Source organism: Lissotriton helveticus, chromosome 9, assembly GCF_964261635.1.
Source record: "Lissotriton helveticus chromosome 9, aLisHel1.1, whole genome shotgun sequence".
Taxonomy (NCBI): Eukaryota; Metazoa; Chordata; class Amphibia; order Caudata; family Salamandridae; genus Lissotriton; species Lissotriton helveticus.
The window spans coordinates 956,645,640-956,662,586 of record NC_136070.1 but is presented as its reverse complement, the minus strand read 5'-3'; the positions used below and the strand labels follow the sequence as shown (position 1 = coordinate 956,662,586).

General features: G+C 42.1%; 1 protein-coding gene across 5 annotated transcripts in view; it reads left to right on the top strand.

Annotated features, from left to right (window-relative positions):
• The window catches only part of LOC144782081 (cadherin-related family member 4-like), a 359,291-nt gene that overhangs the window by 325,301 nt on the left and 17,043 nt on the right, over positions 1-16,947 (top strand). For 4 of the 5 annotated variants that reach the window (XM_078661234.1, XM_078661232.1, XM_078661231.1 and 1 more), the window contains exons 18-19: positions 1,202-1,253; positions 8,508-8,535. In XM_078661234.1, coding sequence (XP_078517360.1) covers positions 1,202-1,253; positions 8,508-8,535 — 80 coding nt within the window. Of the gene's footprint in view, positions 1-1,201; positions 1,254-8,507; positions 8,536-16,947 lie in introns of those variants that run through there. The other variant, XR_013601103.1, reaches the window with a different exon arrangement.

The following is a 16,947-nucleotide window of genomic DNA, read 5'->3' as shown; positions in this document are numbered from 1 at the left end:
CATCAACAACTTGTTTGTTTGTATTGGTTTTCATTAATCTGTGACAACTTGTTTTCCTGTATTGTTTTTTAATTAATTGTATTGCTTTTTAAAGGCTTTTGTGGAGATTCACAGTTAAAGTTATTTTTGTAACAGTGCCATTTATGAATGTACTTGCATTAGGTACTAAGTGATACAAGGTCCTCTGTTTGTATTGCAAAATTGCAAAACTAAACATCAACAGAGCAACAATCTAACTGAAGGATAAGGATTACCATGTATATGTGTTAAGGATTCAGTATATAGGAATAACTTGTTGAGATTTCCCCTATCGTGAATTATTTTACAAAATACAGAATTTAGAGTTTGGGTTGATTGTACGTGAGTGGTTGTGGAGTATGTGTAGAGGAAATTAAGTAATAGAATAACAATAACAGAGGACATTTCATTTTTGTAGGTTTTTAGAACCCTCTTCCCTTTGTTCTGAAGGGTTACTCTCACATTTGTTTTCTTGTATTTATTGTATTGATCTCCTAATTTGGAAAATTCTGTGTCGACCCTGCCATGTGTATTTATGTGGGTGGCTAATTGTCGAAATCCAATCATTTTATATATTATATCTCCGTTAGATATATATAAAACCTTGATTTCTAATTCATATAGTTTCAAATTTTTACCACAAAAGAAAGGCTGTTTTTTTCTTTTGCCAACATATGTTTCATAGTATGTTCCTCTTCTTCTTGGCTAATGGGTAAAATGATACTCAGCAAAAACAAGCCATGAGAAAAGAAAATCTATTTGTTATATAATTCTCATAATGTCTTGAGTAGGTGATCGTACCACAAAACACAAGTTGGGTAAAGAAAAAAGACCAATATCATTTTAGTTACATTTTTAAACTGTATGAATTGGAAGTCAAGGATTGTATACATATCCAAAGAAAACACAATATTAAAAGGAATGTGTTTTAAAATGTGTCAATGTTACTTAAAGCAAAGCGAAATAAATTGGATTTGCAGCAGTCATTTAACAGTGCTGATCCTGTGATGCTGGGGTAGTACTCGCCATCTGAGGTGTGGTTCATTTCGTTACAAATATGCAACTGTTTGAGCTATTGAACTAAAATGTGATTGCACAGGTTAAAACAATATTTAATTAACTCAGTGTACCATATGTGAACGAATTTATAATTACTAATCTGTAATTAAAAATCTTCTTACAGGTCGAATAATCTTCCAACCTCTCCCCGTTCATCGGAACCCTTGAAGATAGAAGTATGTATATACTCACTCATATTATTTACGTCACGTGCAGTGCTTAGTATATGTTCAGTGAGGTGTGGGTAGGGAATATCAAAGGCAGAATATCAAAGGGCCACAATATTGGGACCTGAATATTGAAAGGTAAGTTTGAATAGAGTTACTATACCTAACTCCACATAACGCACAACAATTTTGTATAAATATCTCCAAGGTACATAGATGTGGAGTTAAGAATGATAAAGACATACTTACCTTCCTGCACTTACCTCTTAAGTATTTGTTCCTTGATATTCTGGTCAGGATATAGTGACCCTTCGATATTCTGTCTTCCATTTTCCCTACTGCCCCTGTCTTTGGTGACCCTCTACTTAAGTCACGATTGCAAGTGACCAAATAAAGGGCTCCACTATACAATACTAGAAAGGGTGGAAGAGCAAGAGCTTGCTGTGACAAAGAGGAGGCAATGGCACATGTCCTACAACCATGGACTGTAGAATACCCCAGAAAGGATATCGTACAAGGATGGCTCTAACAAGCAGGACGGATGGGCCAACACCTTCCAAGGGAGCCAACAGGCCAAACCAAAGAGAACTCCCATCTTAAAAAGCCATAGTATGTTTATTGTTTCCTAAACTTCCCTTGAGCCTGGTTCCTGGGTGTACCTGCTGCATCTGCCTCATAACAATCAATGCGCTTCTAAATGAAGAAAAAGACCTAATGCAAGCTTCCATGACAGGTTAATCAAGAGACATAGATTGCGACGGGGCAAACAATCTTTCTGAGACAGAAAATATAAGTAAAAAAAATTTGAAATACCACAATCTCTGAGTGCTGTGAAGTCATTTATATAGTACTGTTTGAAACAAAAGTAAACATAAAATAAACAAGAGAAAGTTTGAATCCTGACTGTAGGGACAAAAGCCGAGAACATACACAATGGTTGGTTAGTCTCTGACATTTTTCGTTTGTCCCTAGAACTTCCTATTGGTTTAAGTTATGGCAGATTTTGTGGTGTCCCCAATCCTTAGGGACCTCCCGAACTGCAGACCTGGTGCTTTTCGGGGACACCAGTGGTGTGCTATACTGATGGAGATAATCTCCAGTGATTCCCCCCACATGTTGTCTCAAGTGCATAGCCCCCTTAGCCTCCAATATGCAAGCGTTGTGTGTTGGAAGCTGGACATAGTTTTGGAGAGTTTGATAGAACACATTGGGAGTTGGCTTCTGCTCTCCATGTGTAGATGGAAACCCAGAGGCTTGGGGTATGATAGGGAGCCCTACTGTGTCATTACTGGGGTAACACTTCATGGGCATTAGAATGTATGCTTATGGTAAAGGTTTTCTGAACATGACTGGGCATCTGTCGCATCTTTTACTTGTAACTGCTTTCAAACATTTACTTTTGTGCAGGAATGGTGTTTTGGGAAGATGGATGAACTCAGATATTCCAGGCTTATATTATTTTCAGAGAGGAACTCATAGTTGCATGTTGGATTACATTTTAGTGGCTTTTGCACCATAGTAAATTACTTGATGGTTTGACAATCATTGATAGAGGTAAAAGTGATCACAGACCTTTAACTTGATCACTTTCATTAAAGCTGCCTACCCTCTCAGGGGTTGTCTTGTGTAAGCCACTTCTTAGCCAATGTTCCCCAAGAAGTCCTCAAGGCTTTAGGTGCAGAATTAAGTTGGGCAGTAGTCAGATGATCTGGAAGCATCTTCATACAATCACGTTTGTTTTTCCACAACTTGAAATTCTAGGTCATATGAAATATTGTTAATGATAATCTAATATTTTACTTAGCTACGTAAGACATTGGCCGAATTACTGACAAATCGAATGCTTCATACCATGAGATCGCGCTGGGGGCTGTCGGGGAGATTAAGTGAGCTATTGCCCAGAGTCACATGGTGCTGAGCTGGGGATCGAACTGTGAGCCTTGCGCTCCAGAGTCAGCCACTCTAGCCGCTGCGCCACACCTCTTTACTTACCTGATCCTCTTTCATCCACTAATGCTGCACCTTTAGCTTTCTCCCTAAGTGCCGGTTTTCCCACCTTCCTCTTCCTACATCTTTTTACTTTATGTACTTTCCCTATCTTGCGCTCGTTCAAGAAGAAAAATACGTGGTGGTCCCGATAAATGAGTGCCAGTGACCCCCACCAGCAACCAGGGCTCATAATAAGCGCTGGGTGCAACACCCGTTTACCTAAAATAGGCTGGGCAGTCTGTTAGCGGGTGGACCCCATTGGTTTTAAATGGGTATTATGTCTACAGTTACTGCAGAAAAAACACCTAAAAAAGAAAAAGTCTCAATGTACTGAAATGCATAAGCTAAGATGCGTTTTTATTTTTTTAAATATCTTTGCACTATATAGTGCATCCATTCAATGAAGATTAATACATGGTGTCATGTGGTGTGCTGTGAAGTTTAAATGTTTATTGAGGATGAATTGAGTGTATTGTATAACATTACAATTTGTTATTTTCAAATACAATTTAAAAGAACTAATTCAGTAATTGTGGTTTATGTTTTTTTAACCCTGCAGACTACATACATTGTAACCTTTACTCCCATTTTTAGGTCGAGCTTAGGCAGTGCTTGCGCTGTCTGCAAAACATGTAGAAATCAGTATATGGGCTTTAAGCTCGCCTATGTATTACCATTTCTGCTTTATTGTGTTTGTTTAAAATGCTCTCTTTTTATTGGTGCATCTTTGAAAAAAACCTACCTTAAAATATTACTCAAAAACACAACTGACTTTAAAAGGCATGTTTTAAGCTATTAAATCATGGAACAAATGTAGCATGTTTTGAATTCCCTAAGAAAAAATTTAAATTACACAACCATTATTGGGGCACTATAGCCTTTCATTACAAGTGGTTTGGCGTCACACCTGAAAATACAAAATCTGTGAGGAACATTATTTTGGAATGCAGAATTCCCTAGGAATTGTTGTATGTTGGGGAATGTAGAATTACCTTGGGAAAAGGCCACCTGTGCCCAGACCGCGACCAGCACCAGAAACCCTGGTTCTTCCACCCTGCGCAGCTACACTGCTGCAGGAACTCCGAGCCTTGAACCCCAGTCGCATCAACAACCACTGCTGCCACGCATCCCCACGCACCACTAGAGGACCTTTCTCTTGCCAGCACTGCCGCTTCACCTGCAGCACTGAAGCAACCAACAACACCAGAGATACCACAAACGTGACAGCACCGACGGCACCGAAAAAGACCACCATAACACAACTCCAGTGCATTCTACTCAACACACGATCACTCAGGAAATACACCATGGAGATCTGGGGTAGTATCTCATCCATCACACCAGATGTAATTTTCTTCACAGAGACCTGACTGAAACCGGCCTCTGCACCAGACATCGCTACCCCAGAAGGCTACAAAATAAAACACTAGAACCGAATCAACAAACACAGAGGTGGAATCGCCATCATCTACAAGGACACCATACACTTTATGACCTCCCCAGATGACTCAGCCCCAATAATGGAACACCTCAATTTCCAACTACACACAGATGGGAAAAGCACCATCAGAGGCACCCTCGCCTACAGAACACCAGGACCACGCCCCAGATTCTGCAACGCCATCCCTGACCTCATCACCCTGATCACATTGGACTCTGAGTACTACTTCTTCCTAGGAGACCTTAACTTCCATCTCGACAACCCTAGCGACGCCAATATAACTGACCTCCTGGAAAGCATGAGCAACAACGGACTCAAGCAGCTGATCACCTACCCCTCCTGCATTGCAGGACACACACTCAACCCCCATCTTTACTTCCAACTACAGAGTCAAGTACAACCACATCACACAGCTCACCTGGACCGACTACTTCAACGTCCACATCACTATCGCAGGACCTACCAACCCTGGCACACCATCCCTAATCTCCAAGCGCAGAGACTGGAAAAAGATTACAGAAAATCAATGGAACAACGATCGTAGCTTCCACCTCCCAGACTCAACACCAAACCCACAGATGACAGCAAAAAACATCTCCCAGTGGATCACAGAATGCACTAACAGAATTGCCCTTGGCAAGCGAGTAAAGCCCAAAAGACCCACCAAAAGAGCCAGCTGGTACACTGAGGAGCTGAAATCCATCAAGTTCATCTGCTTACAACTCGAAAGGAAGTGGCGCACCAGCAAAAAGACAGAAGACCACACTACCTTCATTACAGCACTCAACCAGTACCACTGCCTCCAGAAAAAAAGAATGCCCCAGCAGCCCACATTGAAGCCAGCACAAACTGCAGCAAAGAACTCTTCACCATCGTGAAGGAGTCTGCAATCTTGCAGCCGCTGAGAACAGCACTACACCCTCACAAGAAGTGTGTGACTCCTTGGCAAACTTCTTCCATGACAAGATCTCAGCCATTTACGGAATCTTCGAACCCCTACCCCCTTCTGCAGACAGTATCAACCTGCTCAGGTCCACAAGCACAAACCTCGAACACCGGATCACCCACTGGGACCTCCTCATTACTCGAGCCACAATCTCCATCATGAACTCAGTGCACTCGGGAGCACCCACAGACGCCTGTCCACACCACATCTACAACCTCGGAAGCAAGACAATTGGGGACGAACTCAGGAAAGTCCTTAACACCTCCCATTACCTCTCGGACTCCTTTCCTGAGGACTGAAAGCTCACTTAGTGAGGCCTCTCCTGAAGAAACCATCCACCGATCCAGCAGAGCTGAAGAACTATCGGTCCATGTCGCTGCTCCCCTTTCCATTAAAGGTCCTCAAGAAAGCTATCAACCATCAAATTACCGAACACCTGGAATGCCACTACCTCTTGGACCGCTCCCAATTCAGTTTTCGAGCCAACCACAGCACTTGGACAACCCTGATCACAGCCACCGATTACATCAGGGCTCGAAACTGCAGCCCTTATCCTCCTGGACCTATCAGCCACCTTTTACACTGTCTCTCATCACATCCTGATCAACAGACTCCACTATGTCGAAATCCAAGTAGACCCCCTCTAATGGATTGCCTCATATCTCACCAGAAAAACTTAGAGAATTTGACTCCCACCGTTCATCTCAGAGCACAAGAAGATCATCTACAGCTTTCCCCAAGGATTGCCCCTCTGCCTCACCCTCTTCATCACCTACATGACCCTCCTGGCAGGCACCATCAGATCACACAGACTCAACATCATCGCCTACGCCAACAACACTCAGCTCATCCTCTCGCTGTCAGAAGATACCTCCACCACCAGAGCCAACTTCCACAGATATTTAAGGAACCTCGCTGACTGGTTGAAGGACTACTGTAGCAAACTTAAGACTGGTTGGTATTACCCAGAAACCAGTCCCAGGATGCTTCTTTCTGGTCCAGGGAAGACCTGGCTTGGCTTTTCAGGCTGGACTGTTCCCATGAGGAACAGGGTCGAGATTGATTTGCATATGGCAGGATCTGAACTGGGGGTGGCGAAGTGAGCCAAAGAACGATGATGTATTCAACCCAGATCTGTGATTCAGCGCTCCGTCCATCATCTCCTTGTGTTTGCTTCAAACTTAAGACAAACAAAATGTAGGTCCTCATCTTTGGGAACAACACCTCGCCATGGAATAATGCATGGTGGCCAAAGGAACTCGGCCCACCCCCCACTCCGACAGACCATGCCTGAAAACGCGCCTTCATCCTAGACAGCAAGCTTTCTATGAAGAAAGAGGTCAATGCAGTTTCATCTGTCTGCTTCCACACCCTACGCATGCTCCGCAAGATCTTCAGGTGTCTTCCATTCACCACCAAAAGGACCATCACCCAGGCACTCATCACCAGCAAACTTGACTAAGGGAACACACTCTATGTAGGAATCATTGCACACCTCCTGAAGAGGCAACAGACAATACAAAGTTCTGCTACAAGACTCATTGTCGACTTCCCCAGAAGGACCCATATCTCACTCCACTTCTAGAAGCTACACTGGCTCCTGATCTAGAAGAGACGACAGTTCAAGATTCTGACGCAAGCATACAAAGCCCTACACAACAAAGGATCTGCATACATCAACAAACATCTGACCTTCCACCAACCTACCAGACACCTACAATCTGCTTCCCTCTCCCTCGCAGACAGCCCCCCCAGATCTGCCGAACCAACAGTGGAGATCGCTCTTTCTCGCACCTGGTGGCAAAGGCATGGAACGGCCTCCCCCTGCACCTCAGGACTCGCCCAGAAATCCAGCAACTCAGGAAAGAGCTCAAGACCTGAATGTTTGAATGACCAAACCACTGCACAGCAGCCAGCTTCTCCAGTGCCTCTAGACCCTCACAAATTATTTGCAGCGTTATATAAATGTGTGATTGTTTGTTTGATTGATTGATTGAGACAGTGTCTCCACACCTGACTACAAGCACGTACCCCCATTCATGGGCTTTATGTCACCTGACAGTGCTTAATGTGTTAAAAATAATGTGTGATGAGACTCACAGTTTGGCTCAGAAGCCTGGGGCCGGGGCTATTGAATTTTGGTGTGTGACAACCAAGGCTGCATAGACTTGATTGAACTTCATGCCACTTTAATCCACCTCCAGAGACTCCCTGTCACACTATCTCACTCTTGCAGGTTCTTGCTTTGTCCCCTTGTCACTTTTTTGTGGTTTTTCTGTCTTTCTACCCCTGCTTTTTTCTTTCTGTCTAGTGTACTTTTCATTCTTTCTCTGGATCAAAGTCTGATGAGGAAGCATAAGTTCTGGTCCTGAAAATTGAGTGCCAGTAGTCCTCACCTGCAACCACTAGCTCAATATAAGCACTGCCTGTACATTATTTTTGATAGCTTTTAGCCCGTGAAATGACTGGACAACAGGAGACGGGGAAGGAGACAGATAGGGCTGGGGAGAGAGAGAGAGCGAGGGACGGTAACTGTTTATTATGTCTTACAATTGCATTGAGACATTTTGGTGTTGTGGTAATAAATCGTCAACAGAACTCCATATGATTTAACCAGTAACATGGGGCCATATGTATGAACTCATTTTCCCATAAACACAGACTGGGCAAAACCCTTTGATGCATCTGGCCCATGGCTCTTACTTATTCCTATATTCCCCAGAGTATATCACGTCAAATCGTGGAGGAAAGATTTGTGAATCGCGACTTGTTTAGTAAAGTAACCAAGCTTGAAAAACATCTCTGGTGCTTTGGTTTCACATTAGACAGTCTGCCTGTTCCTACACATAACCAAAGGTGTTAAATCCACTTTTTTGCTTATTTTCAGAACTTTGATGGGAGAGCAAAGGACCCAGGTGAGTGCTATTTCAATTTATTTAGATAGTTTTAGATAGTCCCCAGGTCAATATTCAATTATTGGAAACTTAGTCTAATACTTACTCATTGTGTAATAGCTATTGCCAGTCAGGAAGGGTGTGAACAGGGAAATACTAGGGCTGAAGGGGAAAGGAAGTACACCTAAGACATCATTTAGAGGGGCCCACGATTGGGGCATTCAGAAAGATGCACTACCATTGCCATCAAATGGCTCATTACTGTATGACAAATGTAATAATACCACATCAGAACACAGAAACGAAGTGCCCTTATTGTAAAAACAAATGTTGGTGGTAGCCCTGCATAAGTGAATGTGGAAAATGTTATAACTCCCTCGTTGCGAGTGCCAGGGTCTAGATCAGAGTTAATACTGTGAGTGACTTTCTACCAGTCCTCATTTTAATGCCAACAACAGTGAGCATAGACAGCTAAAAGCATAATTACTAGTTGACATATTAGCTGTCCGGTTATTCCATAGGGGCTGTATGTCAAAATATAGAGGAAAACATATAATTGGGCCAAAATAGAGAACAAAAATATCATGAACGTTAGTATATATGGTATAGCTTTACTATCCTTAAATTCAAATATATGTACCTTCACAATATATATTTTCAAGGTACATACATATGGAGTTTAAAATATAAATCTATATGGTAGTATGACAAAGGCACGAGTGGCTAGTTCAGTTCAAATTAACTTTATTCGGAATCCAAAAATCCATAAAAGCACAGTAACGCAGCAATTATACAACAATAGTAATAAAATCCATATCAAATTAGACGGTTTATGGTGATGCAACAATAACAATTCATCAATTAATTTAGCAAGGTATTCATAAAGAGACAAAAATGTCAGCGGTTGGACATCATCTTACGAGCTCAGGTGGCAATTTTCAAAAAAGTGCTGGTGCCAAAGACCAATTCTTCATTATTCAAAGTAAGCAACCACTGGTAGGCTTTATCCAAGCAGGTCTCTGCTTTTTAAAAAATTGAGTTAAAAGCCACTTCACTTATTTTAAATAATATTTAAAAAAGATTAAGAAATGCAGATCAGTTTGTGCACTCACTCCGTCGCATGGGCATGGGGTGTGATCAAGGTTAGACTAATAGCCAAAATGGAAACATAGCAAAAATGTTACAGTGCCCGCTCTCAAACGGAATAAAAGGCTCCTTTTCCCAAATGGGTGCTCAAACCCAACGCTGAACTTTATAAACTACCCTGAACCCCCTGACCCCTAAACACTACCCCAACCCCCGGAGCCCTTAAACTACCCTGACCCCTAAGCCCTAAAAACTACTCTGACACCCCATCAGCCCTAAAAGCTACCCAAGCCCCAAGGCCTAAAAACAACCCGCTTCCCAAGCCCTAACCCTGAGCCCTAAAAACTACCACCAACCCTTAAAAACGACTCTCCCCCCCAAACCCCGGCCCCAGCCCCAATTACCTCACTACATCCTCTCTCGATCCTTCCTGTTCCTGGGCCTGCCGATCTCAGCATCTGCTCAGCGCATTGCCTTAATCACGCATATGCGTGGTTAAGTCATGTGCGTGGATAAGGCAAGCGTGGTTACACTTGCATTGGAATGGCACGCGTAGCTCTACTCGCGTTGTTCAAGTTATTCCTCAATCTAAACTTAACAGTATGCACTTACTTCCGCAATATGTTGGCTCTCAATAGTTAAGCCTTGATACTGGGGATCCAATAATATTTTTTCCTCTTTTTTTACATACATTCCCTATGAAATAATGTGACAGCTAATCAAGAACGTTAAATAATAAAAGCCCACCATTGAGATCAAAGTTTGTGATGCCACGCTCTATGATGTCACAGGAGCAAATCAAAGGCTTTTAATTCAGATGACCACTTCACTTCGGGTCACTAGAACACCAACTTTCCAGTTCTGGGCTTTCATTTAACAAAGCAGTGTATTCTGGGAGCTGTGACTCTGGATTGTTTCGCAATTCAATTTGAATCCACACACACCTCATCCCGATATCTCTAAGAAAAGCCCCAGTGCTGCCATTAAGTCATGTGGCCAACAAATTTGTGACATAATTAAGCACATGCTAAACCAGAGCGTAAGAAGAAACTGAGTACATGTAGAAAAAGAAAAAAGGTTCCTCTAATAAGCATGAATCAACAGGTGTGCAGAAACAATTTGAGATACGTACTACAGTATAAAACAAGATGATTGAATCTAAATAGAACAACACACTTTTTGAAGAAAAATAGTCAATGTTAGAAAATACTTAATATATAATATATAAAGTGAAGAAGTTGCACGCACACAGGGATCAGAGAAAAGTGCAAGAATAATTTAGATAAAAAAATATTTAAGCTCATTTATATGTATGAGTGTGGTCATGTAATTGGGCTCAGGACTTGACCAACCATTCACAATCAGTTTAAATTGGTTATGGTAGGCTGAGATGTGCCTGTCATTTTCAGCTGCTGACTTTAGAACCTGGGGAGCCAGGTTTGAATCCAGACTCAGCTCAACATCCTGTGATTCTTGCCCAATCACGTAATATCCCTTTGCCTAAAAGTGTGTAATGTACAGTGCTCTGATACCCCTAGGCAAAGATCGCGCTATATAAAACTGCAAAGAAAAAGTATGGAATCCACTTGTATGTTATTGAAGTTTTGAACTATTTGAACTCATCAGTCAGTCATCAACCAACTTGTGAGGGCACTTTTGAGACTACATGTTTAGTGAAATGGTGAAACCATGTTCAAGAGGATGTTCTCAAGTTTGTGCAAAGTAGTTCAATTCAAGTAAGATTTTCTGCTTGAAATAAGCGAAAGCATTTTGAATTAGGACAAAGATTATGCCAGTGTTTTTTGTTTGTGGTGACCATCCCTTGATGCCCTCACTCTTCCAGGGTTACACCTTATGCACAACATTACCGCCTCACTCCATGTTGTCTGAAGACTGTGTTTCAAGTCATGAGCTTTTCCTTATCCAATCTTTGTTCTTAGCGGTGTTCGTTCAATTTTCCAATCATTGTACACATATGAATTTGCCAGAAGACTTCATATTCTCAGAAACACCACATGCTAGCCCATCGTTTACTTTTACAAACAATTGTAAGTTATGCCACTATTACAAGGTGGTCGGTTGAAGTGAACAAACATCACAACACAAGGGATACACTAGGCTTTTACATTGGTGCTGAGAACTGTGTCTAGATTCACCTGGAATCCTGTGGAAAGCTTATAAACACTCTTTGTCCCAGCAACTTTAAGTGAGTTGGTTACACTTCATTAGGGATTTATTTGGGGTTGGCATGTATACACTTACTTTTATGGCTGATGGTACTTGAGGCTTTTGGTATAAAATTGCCAATAAATGTCAAAATACACAAACAATATTTAAGTTACGTGCAGAAGTAAAACTCAAAACAGACTTAAGGTAGGAGGCAATAAAGTAATTATAAAAGGAGACCATGCCAAGATAAACTGTGTCACAACCAAATGGCTGCTTATCGAGGAAGTCTGAAGTACTTTATCTCATTTGTGACTACAACATGAATGGAAAGGAAAACAAACAAATTGCACTTAACAGAAGGGCGAGGAAGCAACAAAGAAGGACAATCAATCTTGGTGTTGCTTAGTGACAAATAATTTACCCAAGGTTTAGAAACAGACAGGCAGAGACAGGGCGTGGAACTCCAGGAAATATATTGGCTGTCTGTGATTCGAGAGAAAAACATACTTGAGAAAACCTGCTCTGGAGGAGATTTCTCCATGATCCTGTTTCTATTATGTTTTCCAAATGAATTAGATTCCCAAGATTTTCAATCCATCTTATGAAAGTACTTCCTGCTAGAAAAACTCTTGTTTTTCCAGGGTCATGTAGACCATCTATTTGGTATTTGGTTTTTATCCTTTTCTTTTAACCTGCCAGTACTATAGTACCTGTACCCGTACTTAAACCCAGTAGCTCTTACCTGTACCCTAGTAGCTGTACCCCAGCTTATATCCTACTTATATACTTAGGTCTATATCTATACCCTAGTTATTATTCCCTTCCTATGCTTTGAATCACTGTCTATGCCTTATGATTGCTATCCTTAGATTTCCCATAGTATCCCTGCCCCAGCATATAACCTGGTACTTATTCCCCTATATTTATCTATACTCCTCTGTATACCTTAGCACCTTTACCCATGACTGTATTCTACTATCTCTGCCTACACTTTTGTACCTCTACTTCAAACTATATACTAGCACCTCCATCACCACTTAGACCCTCTACAGCAACCCCCTCTCATCTCTTTTAATCCTGCCTTATTGTCAACTTCTGTGTTATATTCGTTTGTCAAATGTCCTCAAATTTGGTAGGGGAAAACAGTTGTCCTTATTTTGGAAATTCACCAAAATTGTGTTTGATCAACTGAGGTTTGTCAGGATGGCACTTTAAATATTGGGTTTTCTCAGCAGTGAGTGAAGTAGATCCATTAAATTAAACTTCTGAAAGGAAAATGGACATTGTGGGATTTCTTCATTCTACGTAACGCTGTGGTGGCCCAATATGAAACCTGTGGTACCTGTATGATTAACATACGACTCCCTGTTAATGCAGATAACATTATTTAAAAATAATTAAATGTTTATGAAGAATTCTGAATATATATATATGGATTATATAGCACACCACCGTCAATCCTCTAACCTTGATTCCTCCCACAAGATTGATGCAGACACTGCGATGTTGCTCAAAATCATTTTTATTTTGCCATATGGTTCGTAACACGTTTCGGCCACACCAACGACCTTGTTCACACAAACATTGCCCGCATTTTGCCTGCTCTTATATTTTACGTCAGCATTGAAATGAACAAAATACTTCACATTGCCTTGCACTATTTCATTTTTCATTCAATACAGCGTGATTCGAATCTGCTTTTGCCATGTGACCATAAATAAGCTACTTACTCAGTGATTGCATTTTAAAATAACTAGCTTAATCAGGAATTGCATTTTCAAATGAATGGCTGTCGTGAGTATATCTCATATTAAAATTAAAACCACTGTGGGTCTATTGCACATTCATTCTTGTGCAAATTCACAAAGTACTTGATATATTACAAAGATTCATCATTCTTAGTAACATAAAAGTACTTTACACAAGTGTGCCCAAATAGGCAAATTAATTACTGCCCAGTACTTAGATGGTATTGACAGTACTTCGTTGCATTGATGTGCAAACTCACAAAATACATAGTAACATACTGACTAAGTAAATGGATTATCATTAATACGCGCTATTACATCACAATGAAGCCCAAGTGGGCAAAGCCATTGATGCCACATGATTAAATATTATATTACTGCCCTACAGCAGGGCAAAATTAATGTAACCATTTTTTGCCACACTCCTAATACTGTGCAAATCTACGCAGGCATCACAAAATAAGAATCCGCTTTTTCGAACATTGTCATTGTATTTGGTTTTTAGTTTGATGCAGAGGCTGTAACACTTATTTGTATATTGCCAAACGAGAGCCACCCATCCCAATTGCATTGGTATACACATTACAAATAGGTATGTAAATCCTCTTCAATATTCTGCCCATCTGTGGACCTAGAGTCAAGATTCAGAATATACTTGGTTTCGAACTGCCTTTGTGCCTTTACTCGATCAACCCCTCTTCTATTACTTGGGACAGTGTCAAGCACAAAATATTGAATATTGTGATACATTATTGTTGTGGAATTCTGCACAGTGCCTTGCAACTGGATATGACTGATCTACATTAGTGATTGCATGCATGTGCTGAAGTATACGCTTGTGTACCTGCAGCACTGTGCTGCCTGCATACCTTAAATTGGAGCTCCATGTTAGCACATATACTGCAAAGTCACTTTTGAAATTGAAGGTGCCTGAGATTTTAAGTAGTGTATCACTGAACAGTATTGAATAGTCAGTAGTGTTAGTACCTAAGGTGCATGCTCTACACTTGGTACATTTAAAGAATCCTTTCTTTGGAGTGAGCCAATTCCTGGGCTTACGTTTTTCAGGACTACTCTTGACCAAGGCATCTTCAATGCTCTGCTGTAAGTGATTTGAAGACTACTGGGAACTAAAGACCCTATAATCGAATCAGATCGAATAATGTGCCAGTTCTTTCTAAGTAGTACTATCAGTTCATTGATTTGATTATTAGAAGGCGTAATCAACCTAGCTACCCCTTTGCCTTGTTTCTACGTTTTCCTGGTAAAGAGAATTGTGTCCCGTTCTTTCTTATTGACCACCACCTGCGTTTGCTTTAACAACCTCATGGTGTACCCTCTATGGCTATATCTACATAACATTTCTTGTTGGCAGACAACAGCATCACTGCTCAGGCTGCAATTGCCCTTTGCTCTAAGCATTTCGCCATAAGGGATACTTGCTATGAGGTGCCTTGGGTGAAAACCAGAAGCGTGTAATATTGTGTTGGCTGAGGTTTTCTTTCTTATAGATTGGTTTCAATGTTCTAGCTCTCTATAAACACTCCTAAGTCTAGAAAAGTCACTCTATCTGGGTTTATTTCACTGGTGATGTGGAAATTCAAATTGTTCACATTGATTGAAATGCAGCCATATGACCACATTCTCATCCCATGCCTTCTTGTGGTTATTATATTTTCAACATTGTGAGAACAATGCAATAAAATACAGGTGATAAAGGATTTTTTTTTATTCCTTTTGTTAGACCTGTTCCTTTTGTTAGACCTGTCTGCTTCTGAGAGTCCCCTCACCATTGTGATTTCTTTTGTTCCCCTGTACCTCCCACATTTTGTTGCTTTTCTTTGTCTGCCAGGACTTTTTATGTGTTGTTTCATGGGGTTAGATGTTCCTTGAAGCCCAGTTGCTCACCAGGTTTGTGGCACCTATTTACAAGACATGGTGAAACCGGTGGCATTACAAACTGGGGTTGTCAACTCAAAGATATGGCCCTAAAATGGTAGACACCCTTTTCCCTCATGTGAGTGACTCCCATTGGAGCCTTCATGAACTTTGACCTTTGGAGGTTTTGGCGCCCTTTGTTTAGCGCGTTTTTATGACAGGAATTTCTTATTTTCTCTCAGGTACACAAAATGGCTGCTCTAGAACCACAGTACGGTGGCTCGGAGTGGCCTAAATACACCTCCAAAGGGCCATGTCATTGTCACAGCCAGAGAAGGTTCTGAAACCTTCTGGCTCGTGCCAGCACCCCAGGGCACTGGCTATATAAGGCTCAGTCCCTGGCGGCCATTTTAGATTCATTTCAGATTCCAGACTTAACACCAGATTGACACCTGCCCTGTTGACCCCTGAGGTGGCTGGTAGCGCGGGCAGTAGAGTGGCAAAGGTCATTGGCATTGACCCTGACTGGCGTTCCAGTTATCCGCATTAGCGGTGACCTTGCGCCTACAGCGCCTGCCCAGCGAGTGCCTCATCACCCCCAAAGACCGTGGCCAATATCGTGTGCCTCCCCGCCCCCCCCCCCGGTTGTGAATTGCGACAGATTTCACAAGTCGCGTGGCGAGAGCAAGTTTGCCGCGACCGCGATCGTCGACTGTGCCCCCTTCGCGACAGGCGCCTCTAGAGGGGAGCTCGGACGTCTCCGAGCCCCACCAGCGTAGAGCGCTTCCTGCGCAGACTGAAGGTGAGGTGGTGCGCCGGGGCGGGGAGCGCCAGCCTTTGTTGGGCGGGATTAGCGTCCCTGCCACTCCCCAGTGACCCAGAAGTTGTGGCCGTGGGCGGGAACCACCCTGAACGCGGAAGTCAGAGGGAGGTCCGGTGAGCCCCTGAGAACCCCGTCGCTGGTGTGAGGAGTGCTGTGCCCTGACTGAATCGCTTTTCGATCACAGCCAACGTGAGGTGGGCCCGTTTCTTCCAGTAATGTGCAGCGTTGTGAAGGAACTGTGAACCGGCATTGTTTTCACTAAGCGCGGAAGTTGCGTGACCTCGCCGGCAGCCTGTTCGTCAGTCTAAAGACTTTGAACTGGTGCCGCCTGAGTGCTAGCGGTGACAAAGCCCGTAGGCCCGTAGAGACTCCACCGGCAAGCAGAGATCCTATCCCGGTGATAGCAGCGTGCAAATGAGATGTTCACTGTGTTTCCTTGCCTTTTTAGATACACGCGCGTACTCCTTGAATGAGCCTTAAAGAGTCCCAAAACGCATTCTGTGCCCAGAGAAGCCTGTATGCATTGTTATTGAAACCAACACAAACTGTAAGAGTTATCTTTCCAAATTGAAACGTAATGCAAATGTAATGTTCCTGAAATATTTAATTGGTGGCAGCGATACCAGAATGAACATGTGTTTATTTATTTAAATGAACCAGTATTTATTCTGCTAGGCGAAAGTGATATATAATCTATTGATTTGTGATATTGATTGCTGATAACATTTA